The sequence below is a fragment of the Aspergillus lucknowensis genome, assembly GCF_044049455.1.
Source record: "Aspergillus lucknowensis strain CBS 449.75 chromosome Unknown BJX67scaffold_75, whole genome shotgun sequence".
In the NCBI taxonomy this organism is placed as follows: Eukaryota; Fungi; Ascomycota; class Eurotiomycetes; order Eurotiales; family Aspergillaceae; genus Aspergillus; species Aspergillus lucknowensis.
The window spans coordinates 113925-131975 of record NW_027263619.1 but is presented as its reverse complement, the minus strand read 5'-3'; the positions used below and the strand labels follow the sequence as shown (position 1 = coordinate 131975).

General features: G+C 54.3%; 9 protein-coding genes across 9 annotated transcripts; 4 read left to right on the top strand and 5 right to left on the bottom strand.

The window, feature by feature from the left end:
- Window positions 1-157: 157 nt before the first annotated feature.
- Window positions 158-1516, top strand: BJX67DRAFT_375605 (bifunctional triacylglycerol lipase/ester hydrolase; the record flags this gene model as incomplete). Its single annotated transcript, XM_071031718.1, has 4 exons — window positions 158-811; window positions 900-1084; window positions 1142-1386; window positions 1458-1516. The coding sequence occupies 4 exons, from the start codon at window positions 158-160 to the stop codon at window positions 1514-1516; spliced, it is 1143 nt and encodes a 380-aa protein (XP_070881011.1).
- Window positions 1288-1952, top strand: BJX67DRAFT_315911 (uncharacterized protein). The gene is made up of 2 exons (XM_071027234.1): window positions 1288-1386; window positions 1458-1952. The coding sequence occupies exon 2, from the start codon at window positions 1525-1527 to the stop codon at window positions 1852-1854; it is 330 nt and encodes a 109-aa protein (XP_070881010.1). The 5' UTR covers window positions 1288-1386; window positions 1458-1524; the 3' UTR covers window positions 1855-1952.
- Window positions 1635-3120, bottom strand: BJX67DRAFT_315873 (Dcp1 family protein). Its single transcript, XM_071027232.1, has one exon. It carries the CDS (start codon window positions 3029-3031, stop codon window positions 2051-2053), a length of 981 nt encoding a protein of 326 aa, XP_070881009.1. The 5' UTR covers window positions 3032-3120; the 3' UTR covers window positions 1635-2050.
- Window positions 3121-3238: 118 nt separating this feature from the next.
- Window positions 3239-7031, top strand: BJX67DRAFT_367279 (phosphatase family protein). The gene has a single exon (XM_071030508.1). It carries the CDS (start codon window positions 3697-3699, stop codon window positions 6811-6813), a length of 3117 nt encoding a protein of 1038 aa, XP_070881008.1. The 5' UTR covers window positions 3239-3696; the 3' UTR covers window positions 6814-7031.
- On the bottom strand, window positions 7032-9079 carry BJX67DRAFT_367278 (uncharacterized protein). Its single transcript, XM_071030507.1, has 2 exons — window positions 8555-9079; window positions 7032-8506 (listed from the first exon to the last, which is right to left on the bottom strand). The coding sequence occupies exons 1-2, from the start codon at window positions 8923-8925 to the stop codon at window positions 7267-7269; spliced, it is 1611 nt and encodes a 536-aa protein (XP_070881007.1). The 5' UTR covers window positions 8926-9079; the 3' UTR covers window positions 7032-7266.
- A 461-nt stretch (window positions 9080-9540) lies between these two features.
- On the top strand, window positions 9541-11700 carry BJX67DRAFT_315877 (pheromone receptor). The gene is made up of 3 exons (XM_071027233.1): window positions 9541-10468; window positions 10523-11012; window positions 11072-11700. Exons 1-3 carry the CDS (start codon window positions 9907-9909, stop codon window positions 11544-11546), a joined length of 1527 nt encoding a protein of 508 aa, XP_070881006.1. The 5' UTR covers window positions 9541-9906; the 3' UTR covers window positions 11547-11700.
- A 445-nt stretch (window positions 11701-12145) lies between these two features.
- On the bottom strand, window positions 12146-13354 carry BJX67DRAFT_367275 (single-stranded DNA-binding protein). Its single transcript, XM_071030506.1, has 3 exons — window positions 13018-13354; window positions 12729-12817; window positions 12146-12615 (listed from the first exon to the last, which is right to left on the bottom strand). Exons 1-3 carry the CDS (start codon window positions 13311-13313, stop codon window positions 12536-12538), a joined length of 465 nt encoding a protein of 154 aa, XP_070881005.1. The 5' UTR covers window positions 13314-13354; the 3' UTR covers window positions 12146-12535.
- Window positions 13355-13468: 114 nt separating this feature from the next.
- On the bottom strand, window positions 13469-16457 carry BJX67DRAFT_367273 (uncharacterized protein). The gene is made up of 5 exons (XM_071030505.1): window positions 16389-16457; window positions 16209-16316; window positions 15463-16142; window positions 15191-15412; window positions 13469-15137 (listed from the first exon to the last, which is right to left on the bottom strand). Exons 1-5 carry the CDS (start codon window positions 16395-16397, stop codon window positions 13598-13600), a joined length of 2559 nt encoding a protein of 852 aa, XP_070881004.1. The 5' UTR covers window positions 16398-16457; the 3' UTR covers window positions 13469-13597.
- On the bottom strand, window positions 16458-18015 carry nctA (negative cofactor 2 transcription regulator complex subunit BUR6). Its single transcript, XM_071030504.1, has 3 exons — window positions 17811-18015; window positions 17183-17644; window positions 16458-17117 (listed from the first exon to the last, which is right to left on the bottom strand). Exons 2-3 carry the CDS (start codon window positions 17640-17642, stop codon window positions 16858-16860), a joined length of 720 nt encoding a protein of 239 aa, XP_070881003.1. The 5' UTR covers window positions 17643-17644; window positions 17811-18015; the 3' UTR covers window positions 16458-16857.
- Between the last annotated feature and the right edge of the window lie 36 nt (window positions 18016-18051).

The following is an 18051-nucleotide window of genomic DNA, read 5'->3' as shown; positions in this document are numbered from 1 at the left end:
CGAGTCTCTTTCTCGACACTTCCTGCTCCCCATCTCTGATCCGCCATCCACCTCAAGTCCAGCCAGTCTATGCTGTACCAGGGGCATGCGTCTATCCTTGTTGAGACAGCCAATTGCATACATCAGACCCCATCTCCCCCTGTCTACTTACCAGAAGATGCACCTTCCTGAACCCCACGTCTCGAGAGACAGTTTCTTCCACCAAACTTCTCTGTCCCGCACCTCACCACCCACCACAACATGCCCCGTAACAATCTACTTCATAACAGGAAACCCAGGATTAATCTCATACTACCACTCATTTCTCTCCCACCTAAGCCAGAAACTAGCCTCTAACCCAAATACAACACCAGAGACAGAGAAACCCAGCTCAATCCACATCTTCGGTCACAGTCTAGCCGGATTCGAGCTCGAGCAGTCTCCAAAGCCAAAAGGGCGAGATGGAGATCACTACTACTCGCTCGAGGAGCAGATCTGCTTTGTTCAAGACAGACTACGGGCTCATACGTCCGCATTGGGGAGGGAGTATGCGGACGCCGACGCATCATCAACCAGCGGCCCTTCGAGACCCAAGGTGATTCTCATCGGCCATTCCGTGGGAACGTACATGGCGATGGAGATTCTGAGGAGACATCGCGAAGAACTAGCCCCGATTAAAGCTCAGGATCCGTCAAGATCCGAGAATGGTTTCGCCGATGGCGACAGGCATGATGATGAGGCCGGGAGCCAGACCTTCGACATAATCGGCGGCATCATGCTCTTCCCCACCGTCATGGACATCGCGCAGTCGCCTTCTGGACAGAAGTTAACGGTACCGTACCGATCTGGACCTCCCCCTCCCGTTTGCCTTTCGTCCTCGATGGCTTCTGGTAGGCTTCCTGCGCTAACATGCGTTGCAGTTTCTCCTCCGCATCATCCCACAACTAGCCCTCGTCGTCTCAGTTCTCGCTCGCATCCTGACGAGTCTACTCTCCACACCCATCCTCAGGACGTTAGTAAGATTCGTGATGAGCTCTCCACCGCCGGAAGCCGTCGACGCAACCGTCTCCTTTCTCCGCAGTAGACGCGGAGTACGGCAGGCTCTGTATGCCCCACCCTTCTACTCAACCTACGGAGAATCTATGCTAATGGGAAAAAAAAGCCACATGGCCGCGGACGAGATGCGCACTATAACAACCGACAAATGGAGCGATGATGTCTGGGGCGTTTCAAGGGTTAAGGAGCCGCTGACGCGGATGTTCTTCTACTTCGGGCGAAATGACCACTGGGTTGCTGAGCGGACGAGGGAGGAGATTATTGCGTTGAAGGGAAGGAAGGAGACGAAAATGAAGTCGGGCCCGAGGATGATTGTTTGTGAGGAGGCCTTGCCGCATGCATTTTGCTTGAGTATGTTCTGTCATTCGTTTCTATTTGGGTATTAATTTGGGTGAAATTGGGCTTTATTGACATTTGTGTAGGACACAGCGAGGTTATGGCGACGAAAGTGGCGGGTATGGTTGCAGAAATATTGAGATAGATTGGGGGATGTCGGGGAGAGCCAAGGTATGGAATAGACTGGGGCAGAAATATCCCTGCTCAGCTCTTGATAATCCAATATTACTGAATAGAAAGGGTAGGATCAAGAATATTATTTATTTATTCCCCCACGGCGGACAAATACATCTTGAGGTGGACGACGCCAGGATTCGATGCCAGAGTTTGTTACGCCAGCGTCTGTTCTTATTGCGGGGACTACTTGTACCATGTCTGTTTGCGTACCTCGCAAAGCTTTCCCAAGCAGTACATGGTGTGAGTAGCTCTGATCTTGATCGTAGCTCGACCTCCTCCTTGTTGACTCCTCTGGCGTGCTTCTAGGGCGGCCACATCGTCGATATAGAATATGGAGCCCTTCTCGTTGCGTAGAGAAGGGTTGAAGAGCATCGCCTACAATGTCGAGTCAGGCTTCTGGCAGTACTCGTAACAAGTGCAGAAAGCCGACGCCCGCTTGGTATGTAGTGAATGCGACGGCTATAAGGGATAATAGTATATTCAGGGGGTCTAGGTCAGCCTGTCAGGTCTTCTGTCCACCAGGAAAAGCTAGACCACTTCGTCTAAAAAGGTCTCCAAGAACATCGGGCTGCTGTAAGTTTTGGCCTGTCGACGGCGCTTGGGGTACCGAAGCTTGACTATGTGCCCTCACACTCCACGCATCGTCCTGCGCCCTTTCTTGGCCAAAGAGATCCCTCAGAGAGATCTGGCGGCCCATCGGAACGCTAGATTGAACCTCGTCCAATGGATCTGCGGTGGCCGAAGCAGCTGTCGCGGCAGCATGCATGCCATTTTGACGAGTATTTTCGAGTCTTTCGCGTGCCAACTTGAGACTTTGACCCGCGAGAAAAGCACACTCCCGGATAACCTGGGCGTTGATATTTCGCGTCTCCGCGGTGGAGCTTGGAGGCGGCTCCGAGAAGACCCATAGACCGTAAATGCGGATATCGCTATTGCCCCGCGCGTTGTTGGTCACTGGCTGGCTAGTTGAAGTACTATTATTTGATACAGCGTCGGAATCTGATTTGAGAATTATGAATTCCTCCGTAATCTCCACGTTTTCGCCGTCCGTCAATGGAAGGTCAAAGTTATTCAGCCCTCGTCGGTTCAGCACAAACACGCTGTATCGTTCTTCCCCGAGGCTTCCTGGCACGAGCTGGCAGACAAAGAGCGTGCCCTCAACTCCGGTCTTTTCCCACTGCCGTGTAGACGGGCTAAATGTATAGACGACTGAAAAGGGCGCAAGGGACTGGATCGAGTTTACGGCGGGGTTATGACGCTGTAAGACGGAGAGGTTCAATTCCTCATTCGTCCGTACAGGAGCAGAGGGGAGACTCTGGTCTTGCTGATCAGGCATCTGGTGTGCATCGGAGAGATAGATCTGGTAATCCGAATCGTAATCCGAGGGCTGAGGGTATCCCTGGCTATGGCGGTGGCTGCTGTTGTTGTGTTGGCCGTTGTGGTTATGGGAGTTGCTGGGTCGACGGGATTTGCGAGTTGCCATACCGAATACTTTAGTGCAACCGGTAACTTTTAAATGACAGAACCTGAATAAATGGCAGGTGCGATGGAGTAGCGAGCGGCGTAGAAGGCAGGACCGAACCTGGAGCGAGCTTGAAGCTCTGATTATCTCTGCTTTCGGAAGGCGGTGAGGCGAGTCCGAGATCACCTCCGAACCCCTCCTTCGCTCACTGCTCTGTCACGACATGATGATCGCTGCTGGCCCTCCACCTCCACGAGCCTCTCACAAGTACGGCGTGAATCTGGACAGATTTGCGCCTTCGGCTTCATCACCCTCGCCCTGATTTTTGCGCCAATTGCTTCTCCATTTCTATCATTCCCCGATTGGCCCACCCACTCTCCTTTCGCTGGAAGCCCCGCTAGAAGGCTGCGCGTGATGCTCCGTCAACGGTCCCGCTCTTGATCGATCCTCAGGTGCGCCTCAGCCTGGCTCGTGATGATCCGAGCTGGCACGCCTTTCCCCCTTCGCTCTGCTTCCTGTTCGCGCCTCGTGTCCTCGCGCCGCCCCCACCACCCGCGCACGATCTACCGAGCCCTCTTCGGTATAGCGCGAAAGACCCGAGCCGCCATATATACCCCACGAGCAGGTCTAGACTCGTGGGAGGGATGTGAAGCTCCCTCACACCTGACTTGAGAGCCCCGGCCAGTATGGCTTCCAACCATGAAGGGTCCCCCGGCCGTCGCCTCGGTAATTATCCCGCCGTTGACAGTCGCCATGAAGTGCCTGCGGATCCCTCACCCGACCTTTCTTCCCTTCCCAATGCTGTCAAAGCGCGAAGGGATGAATACACCCGCCGCCGGACCTTCCACGTCAAGGTAGGTACCTGGAATGTGGCTGCGATTGCTGGCACTGAGAAAGATATTGGAAAATGGTTTGTACAACGAAAGGGAGTATATGGGCAGCTCTCTGGTTCATACCCTGCAGGATCCCGAAAGGGCACAGGGCCCGATGAGCTTTCACCAGACCAGATTGGCCTTTACGTGTTGGGCCTACAAGAAATCGTTGATGTGTCCTCGCCAACAGAGGCATTGAGGCCGTATGTAGATCCGGCGCCTGCAAACAGGTGGAAGGAAGCTCTTGAGGATGCCCTACCACCGGGATACGGATTGGTGGCGGAAATTCAACTTGTTGGACTGTTGCAATTGATCTACGCTGCTCCTTCCATTGCCAATAGCGTGTCGGCAGTCAGCTGTGCCAGTGTCGGTACAGGCGTCCTGGGTTATATGGGCAATAAAGGTGCTGTGGCAACTCGTCTGTTGATTGGTGAGACTACATGCGTTGTCTTTGTCAACTGCCATCTGGCGGCAGGGTCGGACAAGGCCAGTTTAGACCGAAGAAATTGGGACGCATCGCAGATTGTTGGTCGCACAAAGTTTGGCTCCATTCACCCGGATCATACGCTGCGGGATGAGCCGTCCGAGATTATCGGCGAGGAGGACTTGGCGTTTTGGTTTGGCGATCTAAATTATCGCCTGGAGGATATACCTGGGGACGATGTCCGACAAGTCCTTTCTCGGCATACAGAGAACGAATATGACAAGAAACTGCAGTCATTCGTTGAGGTAAATGGCTCAACCTCGTCCCCACACGCTGTCAGCGAGGACGTAAGGAGCCAGTCTCCCATTTCGGTGGCGGAACTGCCGAGCCAGGCGCAATCGCTAGACCTTGAGGACTTGGATCCTGATCATGATCCGGCTTCGCTTCAGACTACGATTTCGTCATTGTTTCCCCATGATCAGCTGCGTATGCAGCAAAAGAAGCAGAAAGCCTTCCACGAAGGCTGGCAGGAGGGTCAGATTTCGTTTCTGCCTACATACAAGTACGATGTAGGTAGTGTTGCGAGGTTCGACTCGAGTGAGAAGCAGAGAGGGCCGAGCTGGTGCGATCGTATTCTCTATAGATCACGCAGAGATAGACAACGGTATGAGCGCCTGGTTAGGGAAGCCAGCGAGGCGAGAAAACGGGATGAAGAAATGAAAGCCAGAGGACTGGAAAATGCTGCAGCCGACGACAACGTTCTCTTTGACTACGACCCAGATGTTGACGGCGCGGACAGCGGCGACGAATACGATCCGAACGAAGACGAAGCCGGGGAGAGCACCTCACCTGACTTGGAACCTGAAAGTGATGATTTGGTCCGACTAGACTACTATCTTTCTCACCAGGGTGTTCTCTCTTCCGACCATAAGCCGCTGGTTGCTGGATTCACGCTAGAAATCGAGTGCGTCGACCCTAAACTCAAATCTCAAGTGCACCAGGAAGTCGTGAGGGAGTTAGATAAAACCGAGAACGAGTCCCGGCCTGACCTTACCGTTGTAGTAGACAGCCATGGCCGTGAACCGTCTATCAATGAGGGCAGACCGGATCCCAATGCCATGGATTTTGGGGATATCCTGTTAGACGTCCCTGTCAGCCGGTCCCTCACTGTTGCAAACACCAGTGGTGTACCAGCGACATTCTCAGTCCAAAAGCCGGAGCGTGGCGGTGATGATGAGGCGCCTCCCTGGCTGTTATTCACAGTTGAGCAGCCACACCATGACGAGTCGACCGACCAGGAGCACAAATCACCGCAAAACGAGTGTACGCTCCTGCCCGGAGAGATCGCCGTCGTGGAGATCACGATTTGGGTGCAGGATATCCAATTTGTCCGTCTCCTTAACGGCGGCCAGGTGAAACTCGAAGAAATTCTCGTTCTTCGGGTAAAGGATGGGCGAGACCATTTCATCTCTGCTTATGGGACTTGGCTGTCGACAGCATTCGGCCGTAGTCTGGAGGAGCTTACACGCATTCCCGAGACAGGCGCCCGTAGTTTGGCCAACGGCCCAACGGGGCACCAGGAAGATAAGCAGGGAGTCCCGATATCAGCCCCCCGGGAGCTATTCCGGTTGACGGAGGCGGTTTCAGAGCTTATTGAACGTGCTGTTGCCGAATGGGCTATGGTAAAGGGAGATTCCGAGGATAAGGCTCCATGGGAGAGAGAGCCCTATGGATTTGCCTGGCCTTTTGAGCCTGAAACGTGGACTTTGAAAGATAAAGAAGCGCGTTTGCCGCTTCTAGCCTCGGCCAGAGAGGCTCTAGATACTAACAGAGCCTTCAGCCAGGTATTCCCACTAGAAGTGCCTTCTATGCAGCGCCTTGAGGTCCTGAGTGAGACCCTTGTTACGTTTTTACGCTCATTGAAGGATGGAATCATATCAGCTGATGTCTGGCATACCCTGGACCAACAGATCCAAGCACGCGAGAGGACAAAGCAGCCTCCACTCTCTTGGGAGGATTCTCAAGCTTGGATACTGGAGAATCTGGCCCACTCTCCAGCACACAGCGTCTCGTTCACTTTTGTGACTTTTATGCTTGCCCGGATTGCCAACGAAACCGCCCCGGTGCCGTCCATAGCCCCTCGTGGTTCGTCACACCCCGTCAAACAGGGGACGAAATGGGATACTCTTGAATCAAAGGACAGCCCATCATCGCCCACCTCTACATCCCCGATGTCCTTCATTTCGGGAGGAAGTTTCCGTCGAAAGCCGAATCCACCGGCCGCCGTGACACGGGACTCAACCGTAAGCGCAATGAACAAACGACGGCAAGCCGTCGAAACCGCCCTCGCTAGCTTATTCTCCACCGTTCTCATCTCGACTGATGTCCCCACGCCTTCGAAAGATAAAGAAAAGCGAGCCTTAGATGAGAGAAAGCGCAGCATCATCGAACCATTCCTGAAGGCTACCGGAGTGGATACTAATGGGCCCTCAGGCGGTGCCCTGTGAATTTGACTTCTTTATCCTTCTCAAGATCTAGACCCTCCTGGGTGGCTCCCCTCCGTTTTATAGACAGGAGGATGTTTTCACAATCAATATACACCTGTTCCTTCACGTTACGATGCCTTTATGGCTTTCGCTTTTCTTGGGTGGGCTTTTGGTGTGCCCGTTTGGCGCAGTATATACGGTTGTGGATATGACCGCGTTGATACACTAGAGGTATAGGAAAATGGCGTTAACAATGTGCCAATAATTAGATCTTTACAATCCATCCCATCTGGGTATCTGCAAATATACATAATCCCCGGCACGAGTCCCGTATATGCTCAAACCGGCCATTCCCTAAATAAATTCGTACGTACAAAAGAACACCCGGGGATATACTCAAGACCGGGTATATAGAAGACAAAGGCATAAAGTACCGGAAGAATTGATGACGAAATACCCACACGGTAAGTGGGATCAATCCTCCTCGATAATAGCAGCCCGATCCCACTCTCGTTCTTGCTCGCGCTCACGCTCTCGTTTCGCACGCTTCTGCTGAGCGGATGCCGGTCTCCGCGACTGCGACTGTGCCTGCGCCTCTATTTGAGGAGCTTGAGCTTTCGCTTTCCCTTTACCTGGCGGATACTTCGCGACCAGGCCCCTTTCTCGCTCCCCCTGCCGCTCACGAATCTGACGAGGGAGGACCAAGTCCCTAAACCCGGCTAGAACCCACCTAGAAGCCGAAACCGGAACGCCCACCACCGCAAGAGAAACCTGGATCGGGAGCCAGAATGCAGCGGACGCAAACTGCAGCACGATGGCAAGTATACCCGGCTGTTTCTGCTTCTTCTGTTTTTTGGCGTCGGCGTCAGCCGTCGAGTGCTGCGCGGCGGCGGCGGCAAGGGCAAGGGCGTCGCGGGTCTTGGACTCGAGGAAGACGAGGCGCTTCTCGGTCTCGTGGGCCATGAGGGTGGTTCGTTTTTCGTATTTGCGGACGGCGCGCGTGAGGGCGTCGATGTCCGATTGGAAGGCGGATGTTGCGGTTGTGAGGAGGGATTGTGTGTATGTGTATTCTTCTTTTTGAGTGGGGGCCGGGGTTAGGGTGTGATTATCTAGTGGTGGCTTTTGATCCTGATTCTGATTCTGGGGATCTAGCGTTGTAGTCGGTGGTGAGAGACGGGAGGCGGCTGTTTCGGCGATGTGGGCTTCTAGTTCCTCGAGGCGCTTGGAGAGGTCGAGGATCTGGGCCGGATCGATTTTGTCGGCTGTGTTGTCGTCGTCGTCGGCGGCGGCGGATGATGAGGCGACGATGCGTTGGAGGTGCAGGGTGCGGGCTTGGACCATTTTGAGGAGGTGGGAGAAGGGGCGGATTTCAGCGGCGAGGAGGAAGATGGTGAGATTGTAGTTTGAGACGAGGCCCTCGGAGGGGCGGGAGAGCTTGGAGCGGATGTGGTGGAGGACCCATGTTCCTATGACGGGGCAGATGAAGCAGGACGCGAGGGCGGCGAGCTCGTGGATCTGGAGCTCGCGGGTGGCAGCAGCGCTGATGGGCGGAGGAACAGGTGGTGGTGATGGCGGTTTGCTCTGTTGTGATGAGGTTGGTTCATTCTCTTGTGCATCTGGAATAGCGTCAGAGAGGTCGGTGTTCAGCCCTGGGTCGAGAGTTTCGGAGAGAGTGTCCTGCCGACGGATCGTGCGCGCAGAGCGATACCACTCCCTGGAAATTGAGTTAGCGAGGCTGAATTGAAGGTTACGGCGAACTTACCATGGTAGCCTGACGGACCAGTTGAGGAAAACGGCCGCCAGGGCGAGGAGAGTGACGTCCGTGACGAACGAACTGCCGTTCTGGAAGAAGACGCCGGCAATTGCGGGGAGAAGGGCCAGCCCCAGCGGTGCAGAGTGCCAGTGCGACTCCTCGTCATCGGCGGCGGCGTCATCGTCGCGGCTGGCAGCCGCTCGGGGGAAGAACAGCTCGTCCGTCGACGACCGGATGGTATTCCGGGCCTCAGAGACCGAGTCGGACAGAGCCGAGTTGCGGCGTTGGGCACGTTGGAGAGGGGCCGAAGCGGAAGCTGGGGAGCCCCGGCGACGGCGGAGGCTCATGGGGCTAGGGGAGTTTGGACGAAGAGCGGACATTGGAGATGAAGAATAAAAGCAGTCCAGCCTCCATGTCGGCTCAAGAGGTCGAAGGTGGTCGAAGGGTGGGGAGGTAATCGAGATCGACGAGGAGATGAGAGGAGATGAGAGGAGATGAGAGGAGATGAGAGGAGATGAGAGGAGATGAGAGGAGGAGAGGAGAGCAGAGGGGAGAAGAAGAAGAACCGGGGAGTTCATGCGAGGATCTGCAGATTTCCATCACAATGACTCTGGCAAGTCGATCCCTCGTTCGTCATTCAATCCTTTGACTCGATCAGGATTAGACCAGACGCAAAGCATCCTTGCCTCTCACAAGGACCCGTGGACAGCTTCTCCAATAACTGCCCCTGTCGGGAGAGCCGGACGGTAACACAGACAGCAACACACTGAGCTTCTCTTGTAAGAGGCACTCCAGATTGCGCCTGGCTTCTTGCAGAAGACCGAGATGGACTCCATCAGACTCTTTTTCTCTCCGGGTGAGTCTCCCACTCGATTATTGAGATGAATCTATTGACACCCCGATTAGGCAACCTGACTCTGCCTCTATGGCCCTCCACGACAACACTGCTATTCAGAACCAACCTCCCCGTCAATAACGACTCAGCCTGAGGATCTTCCCATTGCATGATCATGGATCGACCGAGACAAATCCACTGTCTGCCACGGCCTCTCGATCCCGACTGGCCCCTCAGGCTGCAGCTGGCTGTATAACATTGCCCTTCTCCCTCGCTGCCACCTTATTTCTCGCCGTAAGAGCCGGGAAATGGGATGATTGTCTCAATGAACTCGCCTGGACACTGCTATGCTCCCTCAGCTCTGTTTCGGAGTCATTTATCATCGTGGAGTCTCTTCCTTTTTGCCTATATCTACCACGATGTTGCTCTCTCGCTCTGTCCTTAACCTCTGCGTCTCTCCCGCTGGTTGAATCTCTCGGAAGCTACGAAGACACGCCTTGATGCTACTTCGAAGACGAATTCTAGCATGGACTCTGCTCAAACATCCCCGTCTGCTCAGGCGGTGGCCATGCAGACCCTCTCTGTCATCTCGATCTTGATCAGTTTCCCGCCTCTGGCCCTGCACTGGAAGAACAGGAACTTTCCAGCTACCAGTCTAATCTGTTGGTGTCAGGTGCTCACTATCTTCAACATCGCCAATGCATTCATTTGGCCAACAGACGACATCCAGAACTGGTGGGACGGCGCAGGTCTGTGCGATATCGAGGTGAAGATCCTCATCGGCTCGTACGTCGCCGTTCCTGGGACTCTGCTATGCATCTTTCGAAGCCTCGCCTATGTGCTGGACACTAGGCGTGCAACTCTCGTCCCAACCAAGCGCCAGCGCTGGCAGAACCGGATTGTGGAACTGCTCTTCTGCGCGCTCATCCCCCTCGTTGCCGCCATCTTGCATCTCATCTACCAGGGCAACCGCTACTTCATCTTCGCCATCTCCGGCTGCGTCACCAGCGTCGATCAGAGCTGGGTGAGTCTCGCGCTGGGCTACATCTGGCCTCTCGTGGTCTGCTTCATCGCAACCTATTACTGTGGTATGTGCGTCCCCTTAAGCCCAAACGCAGCTGCCCTCTAACGAACAACCGCAGGCCTTACCCTCTACCGCGTCCAACGCTACCGCAACCAATTCAGCGAGATCATCCGCTCCGCAAACTCCGGGCTCAGCAGGTCACGCTTCATCCGGCTCTTCTCCCTCTCCTTCATCATGCTTCTCGCCCTCATCCCAATCCAGACATACATGGTCTACAGGACCATCAGCCTCTCTCTGCCCTGGCACCCCTACTCTTGGTCCTCCCTTCACGAACCTACCTGGTCTGAAATCGTAATGGTCCCGACCAACGGTGAGGTGTACTTTGACCGGTGGATCCCTGTCGCGGCCGGGTTCATGTCGTTCATCTTCTTTGGATGCGGCCGTGATGCATCGAGGATGTACCGCTCTCTCCTTCAGTGGGTAGGGCTGGGTTGCTGCCTGGGGCCGGTGCCGATGACAACGTCGTCCACGGGGAGTCTCCCCCCCAACATAACCACCTCTGTTGGGAGTGGAGCACAGCTCATTGCACCTGGAGCTCGTCATGCAAGGTACCAGCGTCCATCTATCCGTTCCTTTCTCCAACACAACAACTAATAACCAGATCCAGGAACGACCCCTACCACTCCTCGACAACAACAACAACGGCTTCACAAGACCTCGAAAAGGGCCGCACCACACAAAACACAACCACACCCCCGAAACTTCACTGGCTAAAGCGCCATATCCCTTTCCCTTCCCCTCTTCCACACCTCACCTGGTCCAACCACTTCCCATTCATCACCCGCCGCCCTCCATCCCCCTCCCGCTTTCCCTCCACGCCACACCTCGCCATCCCCACAACAACAGTATGCACGAGTGCCTGGGCCGGAAGCAGCCAGAGCCGCAGCAGCATCGACCTCGACCTCGACGTCCCCGCTAGCAACCGTGATACTGATACGGACCCTACCCGTGATCGCGACTTGGTTTTGGATCCTGGCGTCGGGATAAGTCCTGATAGTACCATGAGCGGCGGAGTCCCGTGGAGGACGGACTTTATCCGCGTGAAGCGGGTGATCCGGCAGGAGAGGGAGGTGCAGGTTTAATTTGATTTGGTTTGGTTCGATACTGTATCGGTGTTTCTTTCTCTCTTTCTTTCTTCCGCCACACCATCGGGGAACGGCACATGGACGGGCCCAAGTACCTTACTGTAAGTAATGGTAATCGTTGTGAGATAGTGCTTGCATAACGTGTTGCATGCGCGTTGCACGCATGTTGCTTCACTTCAGTGTGTTCCCCCAATAGAACCCAATAGAACCAACCCCGTCAAGATGGTTGTTCGCTCGGCTTCGGAGTTCCGTTTCCTGCTTATTATAGGGGATGGTAGGGGTAGGATGGATTGAAAGTTAACGGTATGCATACGAGGAGGAGGCACTGGCAGAATGAGAGAGTGAGTGAGAGGGGGAGCAAGCGTGTGGGATCTGATTCCGCTGCATCATCCGAGGTCGGCTTGACTCTATGGATTCCATTTGCCATTATCTTTCAGGGAAAAGGTACATCTGCACCTACGGTTCGTCTCTATGGTTTGGTGCCGGGTATGTGATGTTGGTGGTGACCGTCATAACAGACCCTCCAGCTGGAATTTCTGCTTACTTTACGGCACCGACTAGGAGCTTCTGAAGACGAATGTGGGAGATGGAGATGATACAGAGTACAGATAAAGGTTTACTTGCACAGAATACTAGACTACAATACATGATCCCCATCCATCATCCATGACTATGACCGTAGGATACAACACCCGACTCCTGAATCCGCCTAGGCCATCTGATATAGAGTCGCCGGTTCACCGAAACTCAGTCCAGCTCAGTCGGCCCAGCGCATTCGAGACAGCGACAATTATCCAAGTCCGAACCGAGTCGAGAGGTGACAAATTAGAAAGGGAATGAGAGGAGAGAAGACAATCTAAGCCCCGATAGACAACGTAGGAGCTCATCCTCAGTATTATTAACTTCGAGATAGAGGACGACGCAGAAGCCGAGCTAAGAATGGGTCGAGCCAGGAGTAGGCCTCTTCTGGGAGAGAGGACTTCCGATTACTCGGAGGGAACCTCCCCTTCCTCCGACCCTTCGGACGTGGAGCTCCAATTCGGGCTGCCGAGGACCTCGAAGGTTCCTGTAATGCCAAAAGAAGAGAATCAGTAAATCTCCTCACACGCATTCCCTATCTGACTGTCCGTCTCTCTGCGAAAATCGAACTTGATCGCGAGGGGGTACGGCGGAACTTACGCTGGACGATGCCCACGGACGATTTTTGCTCGCCGTCCTTGTCCTGGTACTTTTTGATGGAGAGGTCGCCTTCGACATACATCCTGGTTCTATTCGAAAAGGTGTGAAGTTAGCATGTGGCAGAGGGTGAAAGGAAATGCGTGAAAGGACATAGGGGTGTGTAGCTCCGGCTTTGCATCCGCGCCCGATCCGCAGGTCTCATAAAACCGGCAGATGGCGGCCATGAGACACATGCAGAGAAACTGCAATGTTATTCTGCTCGACGCCACGCTATATTACATTCACTTACCCCTTATCTAGAGACAACAGGAAGTCGCGCTGATCGCCCTCAGACATGAAGGCCGTGATCCGCCAGAATTGGGGTGCGACGGTGCTGTTTTTACCACCAACCCGGGTGACGAGCGTATATCGAACAACATCACCGACAGACGTAGAACCCATTTCCGGCGCCATGGCGATACGACCAGTGAGGATTGCACGAGCGACTGAGCGCGAGGCGGAGGAGCTGAAGGCACGCGCGGTCGGAACTGCGCGAGGGGCAGCAGTTAGCAGGGAGCGCAGCGGCGTGGCCGTGAAGTTAAACATTGTATTGAATGAGGGTCAATGAGGAGGGCCGATGGATGGATGGTTGGGTTGAGCTGGCGGAAGATCCAAGGAAGTTGACGCGCGCCGGAAGCTCCTTCTCGCATGTCACGTGACTACTCGCCAACTGAGGGTGCAGAAGAAAAAAGAAAATACGTGGATGGAAGATATACGGTTATGTGCATGGCCTGGGGTGTGTATGTAGTTATATAGTCGGATAAATTATGGTACAGCTTGCTCTCGCCTGCCACGGGTGCCAGCTCACATGGCAAGGACCAACTACATATTCACTCGTCGCCAGCCGGCGCAGAAACACCTCCCTCCAGGAATCCGGTTTCTTCGAAGAGCGTGCTCCGGGCTTGTACTATTGCCGAGATCTCAAGGAGAAATTCGTACAGAATCACGACATTAGTCAGAACATGGCCGAGAGTCGCAGACGTCGCTTCTGATGTCTGCTCACCATCAATGATGGCTTCGTCCTCAGCCACTGTACCGGGTGCCGTGTCAGCATCTGCTGGTTCCGGCAAGTTGGTTTCGGGGTGTCTTTCCCGCCCGAAGCGGACAGGGAATGGCGTTGCTAGCCGTTTCCGTAATTCCTCCGCCGCAGTTGAGCGCGACACGGAAGAGCCTCGTGGAGGGGGTGAGTGGATTGTAGTTCCCTCCCGGAGGGGCGACCCGACAAGGCTACGCTGGGGAGATGTCAGATTCTGTAGGTCTCGTCGACCCCGTGGAGTTCCTTGATCGGCATTGAGTTGAGGCGTTCTTGGTGTAGATGGAGGTCGATCCGATGAGCGTGCGGCAGAAGTTCCGGGAACCTGCTCAGGGACACTAGGACCGGAGACTGGCTCGTCTTCCTCATGCAGCAAGTCCCGGCGCGCCGCTACTAAAATATCAAAATCAGCAATATTCTCTCGCCAGTCCCGGACTTGCTCAACAAGCCCACGCAACACAGCGGTAAGGGCAGGTGTGTCCTCCAGAGACCAGGTAGGCTCCTGATAAACAGAGCGAATCTGCTCGAGAATATCTGAAGGTCCGTCCTCTTTTGAGAGATCATTCAAATTATCGTAGTGGTACTTTGCAGGATCCACAAGGAGCCACCCATCAAGAGCCATGAGGTGCGAAGATGCAATGCTCATGAGAACTTCGGTCAACGCCAAGTTCACAATCACGGTGTTGGTGAAGAAGGACTCGAGACAGCCCAACAGTTCACGCACAATCGGATCATCTCGGCGGACCTCGAGGGCTAGAGCCTCCGTTGGGAGTTTGTCGGACCAGGCAATATAGAGTCGTGACTCAAGTGTCCAAGAGGCATCCTTCAAGTAGTTTCCGAATGACTCGTCCAATGTTGGTTCATCCATAATAGAGGTGGCCAAGCCCAGAAGTTGTCCCAGCTCGGCGTTCAATGCTCCAACATACCGCTGCTTGGCGGGCTGCCCTGGGTTAGTCCGCACCAAAGATCTTGAAAAGGAGGGGTGTCGTTGCAGAACAACGCTCAACAACCGCAGCGTTGCCAAAACGGTCTGACGGTTGGCTGATCGGAGGCCCAGCAGGGCGAGATCTCTCAAGTTAAAAAGAGACGGTGACGGTTTAGCCGCTTCTTCCGAAAAGGCAGTAAGCACATCTAGCGACTTCCGTCGGCTAGCGGACATGTTCTTATTTTTTTTAACCGTTTGTGCATCTGGTTCGGACGGAGACGCAAGGAGGAAGTGTAAAATCCGATGGACCAAGTCTTCCTGGTCTATCGAGGCTAGAATTCGATATAGGTAGGTGAGGACGGCAGCCGTTGAGCCGCCCTCGACATCAGAGGATTCTAAGAGGGAAGGGTATCTGGAAACGCATTGTAAGCAGCAGCCTCGCGGCACATAGATAACAAAACCTACAGTAACTGTTCGAGAAATAAAACTTGAAAGTGGTCCAGCAATGTGGCGACAACCTCAGCCGATTTACAGTGGTCGATCGTGTCCTGCCAGAAGAGAAGGTAAGCCATGAAGGAATCCATCGACACCCCGAGCGCAGGTGGCCGGGCTGATTCCTGCTGTGCATGGTCTGAGTGCGCGATGATGTGCGGGATCTCAGTTTCTCCATCGGGGTTATAAGATAAGCTGGATTCACTGTGAGCCAACATTTATGCGAGAGGTCGACCGAGACCTACCTGCCCAGCTGGCTGTAGAGAGCGCCCAACCCAGTGGCCATCAGCGTCGCGAGATCACTCTCAATCAACCATCTCTCGAGGTCCTTCGAACGGGAAGCCGTCTCGATCAAATAAAGCAGTCCGGTTCTGGCGAAATCACCAGCTCTGCCCGCGTGGTGAACGTACTCCACCAACAAATAGAATAACGGGAAATCGTCCTTTCTCATGGTGCCCGCAAACTCGACACCATTGACCGCCGTCTGCTCGCTATCTTGATCGTCCGCTCGAGGAGCGAACCACGCTGGGAGGATGGTAGGCTGAAGCCGGATATTGTTCGCTATCCCGAACAGCAACTCCACAAGGCGCCCCTCAACGTCCTCCGACCGTTTCTCTGCACGACGGACCAGATCTACCAGCGCGCGCGCAAAGAGCCGGTTATCGACAACGCCGTCAACCTCGGAATCAATCAACGTGTTAAAGAAAACCGTCGCGGAGCGGAGCATAGCCTCATCGTGAGAAGATAGTGCCAGTTTCGTGACCGTCACGAAGATCTGAGAAGATGCGGCATAGGCAAGACAGGGATGGGGCGCAGGGCCGCGAGACTCTTCACTCAAGACGGAGTTCAGGCGTTCGATGCAGTTGCGCGCGTGTATTGTGGCGGCTTGTTCGCCGGTTGGTGAGTTGCTGGAGCGCCATATTTGCTAACAATGGCAAGGCAAAGTTAGGAATTGGAAGGTAAACCCAAAGTACGAACTTCATAGACTCACTTGTAGTGTGTTGCATGTTCGTTTAAAAGCTGTCAATCGCTCCGTAGGGGAGGCTGCCCGAGGGCTGTTTGTCGACAACGATCGAGAGCCGCCGATAATCCGAGACCACTATGTTTCGGTCAGGAGGAGCAGAGGGTGACGCGTGACGCGCGCAGAATGGGAACGGTGGTGACGACGCACAAATTCCATTTTTCAGGAAGCACGGCATGGTACTGCCTCGCTGGAAGAGGTACGAACAGGGAGATCGCTGCGGAGAAGAGAGAAGAGGAGTGGAAGTACTTCGGAGCATGGTTTGGATGCGGGCTGGGATGACCCTGAAAGTCGAAAAGGGAATAGCGCACTGGTTTCCCCATTAGGACTAGTGTACTCCTCGACCTATATCAGACCTGCCAGAACACCCACTCGCAGTCGATAAGATACCTCGAAGCATTACAGGAACATGGATCGGTGAGCGAACGGCCTATGTTGACGGCCTTGGAATCGAATGTCAAATGGTAGCCAAGATTAAAGCCCTATACACATCGAAGACGCGCCATCACCACCACAACGCCGAAGGAATATGCGCTCCATCCCTGTCTAAAACACAAAAGAAACGCTGTCCATCATATCAATAAAGCAGAAAATAAAAGGATCCAACAGTAGCGATCGGCTAATCACTATCGTCCTTGGGTCGCCGACCGCCACGTTTCCGCTTCGGCTGCTCATTCTGATCGCTTCCATCATCCTCATGCTTCCTTCCCGTCGGCTGATCAGGAACCTTGGCTATGATGTCCGCGAGGAAATCTAATACTTCATCCTTCGCGACGGCTTGTTTGAGATGAGAGGCGGTGACGCGTTTTGAATTCCGGTCTTTGGCTTCTTTCGCGGCTTTCGTGACGAGAGAGATCATGAAGAGTTCGAGCGCTTTGGCTGTACGCAGGTTAGAATCATCTGTTGAAGGCAAAAGTGAGAATAAAGGTGGTATGTATACGTACAGACGGCAATCGGGGTCACCTGGGCGACCTTGCCCACATCCTCATCTGCCTGCATGATGCGCTTGATGCGCGCAACGGGAAATTTCGTCCTCACCTCAACCCCGGCGGCTATGCTTGGTTTGGGCGGCTCCGGAGGCTCTTCTGGGAGAGCTGGCTCCACGTATTTGGGTTCCGGTACGGGCGCGATTTCAACCGCACGCGCAAGGCGTGACGATCGACGAGCCATGTCGGAGTCAAAATCGTTGTCTGAATAGGGAGGGACGTATCGCTGAGGCACCCGGCTTGAAGCGACCGGGGGTTGTTGATACTGCGGAGTGAAGAACGGGGAGGCGTCGTAGGAGGCGCGATGGGAGAGCGAGCCACCAAACTGATAGACGGGTTGAGCGACGGAGGGGAGAGCGGGCTGGAAGGTGGAAAAGTCGGGAGAACGTGGTCGGTAGGAGTTGTCTTGCTCTGTCATTGCTGGCGAACTTGGATCTCAGCAACTGCTGTTGTGAGGGGAAGAACAATCATGGGAAATCGTATCAATCACGGGATTGATAGTATAGAGTATGGGGGGGGCGTTGGCTCGCGTTGGCTCGCGTTGGGAGGGTGGCAGCAGTTAGAGAGAGAAAAGACTGCTAAATACCTCGGTCGAAATATCGTCCGAACTCAGATCCGAATCAATTATTGAGGCATGGACGGTGTCTGATGGAGGCAGCAGTATTGGATATAGATGTTGTGATGGCCCAAGCTCCAGTGCGTGGGCCCAAGCGATGACGGGCGTGGCTGCAGCCAGAGAAAGTCGATGAATCTTCCGGGGCGGGCAGAGCGACGGAGCGACGTTAGCCCTTTTAACCTCGCGTTGGCGCGCTAATCTTCAACAAAAA

Coding starts and splice junctions, on each gene's coding strand:
- BJX67DRAFT_315911 (XM_071027234.1), top strand. CDS start 1,525: ATGTCGGGGAGAGCCAAGGTATGGAATAGACTGGGGCAGAAATATCCC.
- BJX67DRAFT_315873 (XM_071027232.1), bottom strand. CDS start 3,031: ATGGCAACTCGCAAATCCCGTCGACCCAGCAACTCCCATAACCACAAC.
- BJX67DRAFT_367279 (XM_071030508.1), top strand. CDS start 3,697: ATGGCTTCCAACCATGAAGGGTCCCCCGGCCGTCGCCTCGGTAATTAT.
- BJX67DRAFT_367278 (XM_071030507.1), bottom strand. CDS start 8,925: ATGTCCGCTCTTCGTCCAAACTCCCCTAGCCCCATGAGCCTCCGCCGT. Junction 8,507..8,554: donor TGGTCCGTCAGGCTACCATG/GTAAGTTCGCCG, acceptor CTCAATTTCCAG/GGAGTGGTATCGCTCTGCGC.
- BJX67DRAFT_315877 (XM_071027233.1), top strand. CDS start 9,907: ATGGACTCTGCTCAAACATCCCCGTCTGCTCAGGCGGTGGCCATGCAG. Junction 10,469..10,522: donor CATCGCAACCTATTACTGTG/GTATGTGCGTCC, acceptor GAACAACCGCAG/GCCTTACCCTCTACCGCGTC. Junction 11,013..11,071: donor CCTGGAGCTCGTCATGCAAG/GTACCAGCGTCC, acceptor AACCAGATCCAG/GAACGACCCCTACCACTCCT.
- BJX67DRAFT_367275 (XM_071030506.1), bottom strand. CDS start 13,313: ATGTTTAACTTCACGGCCACGCCGCTGCGCTCCCTGCTAACTGCTGCC. Junction 12,818..13,017: donor CTGTTGTCTCTAGATAAGGG/GTAAGTGAATGT, acceptor CTTTTCGAATAG/AACCAGGATGTATGTCGAAG. Junction 12,616..12,728: donor GTCCGTGGGCATCGTCCAGC/GTAAGTTCCGCC, acceptor TTGGCATTACAG/GAACCTTCGAGGTCCTCGGC.
- BJX67DRAFT_367273 (XM_071030505.1), bottom strand. Junction 15,413..15,462: donor CTCTACAGCCAGCTGGGCAG/GTAGGTCTCGGT, acceptor CAGTGAATCCAG/CTTATCTTATAACCCCGATG. Junction 15,138..15,190: donor TTATTTCTCGAACAGTTACT/GTAGGTTTTGTT, acceptor ATGCGTTTCCAG/ATACCCTTCCCTCTTAGAAT.
- nctA (XM_071030504.1), bottom strand. CDS start 17,642: ATGACAGAGCAAGACAACTCCTACCGACCACGTTCTCCCGACTTTTCC. Junction 17,118..17,182: donor GGTGACCCCGATTGCCGTCT/GTACGTATACAT, acceptor ACCTGCGTACAG/CCAAAGCGCTCGAACTCTTC.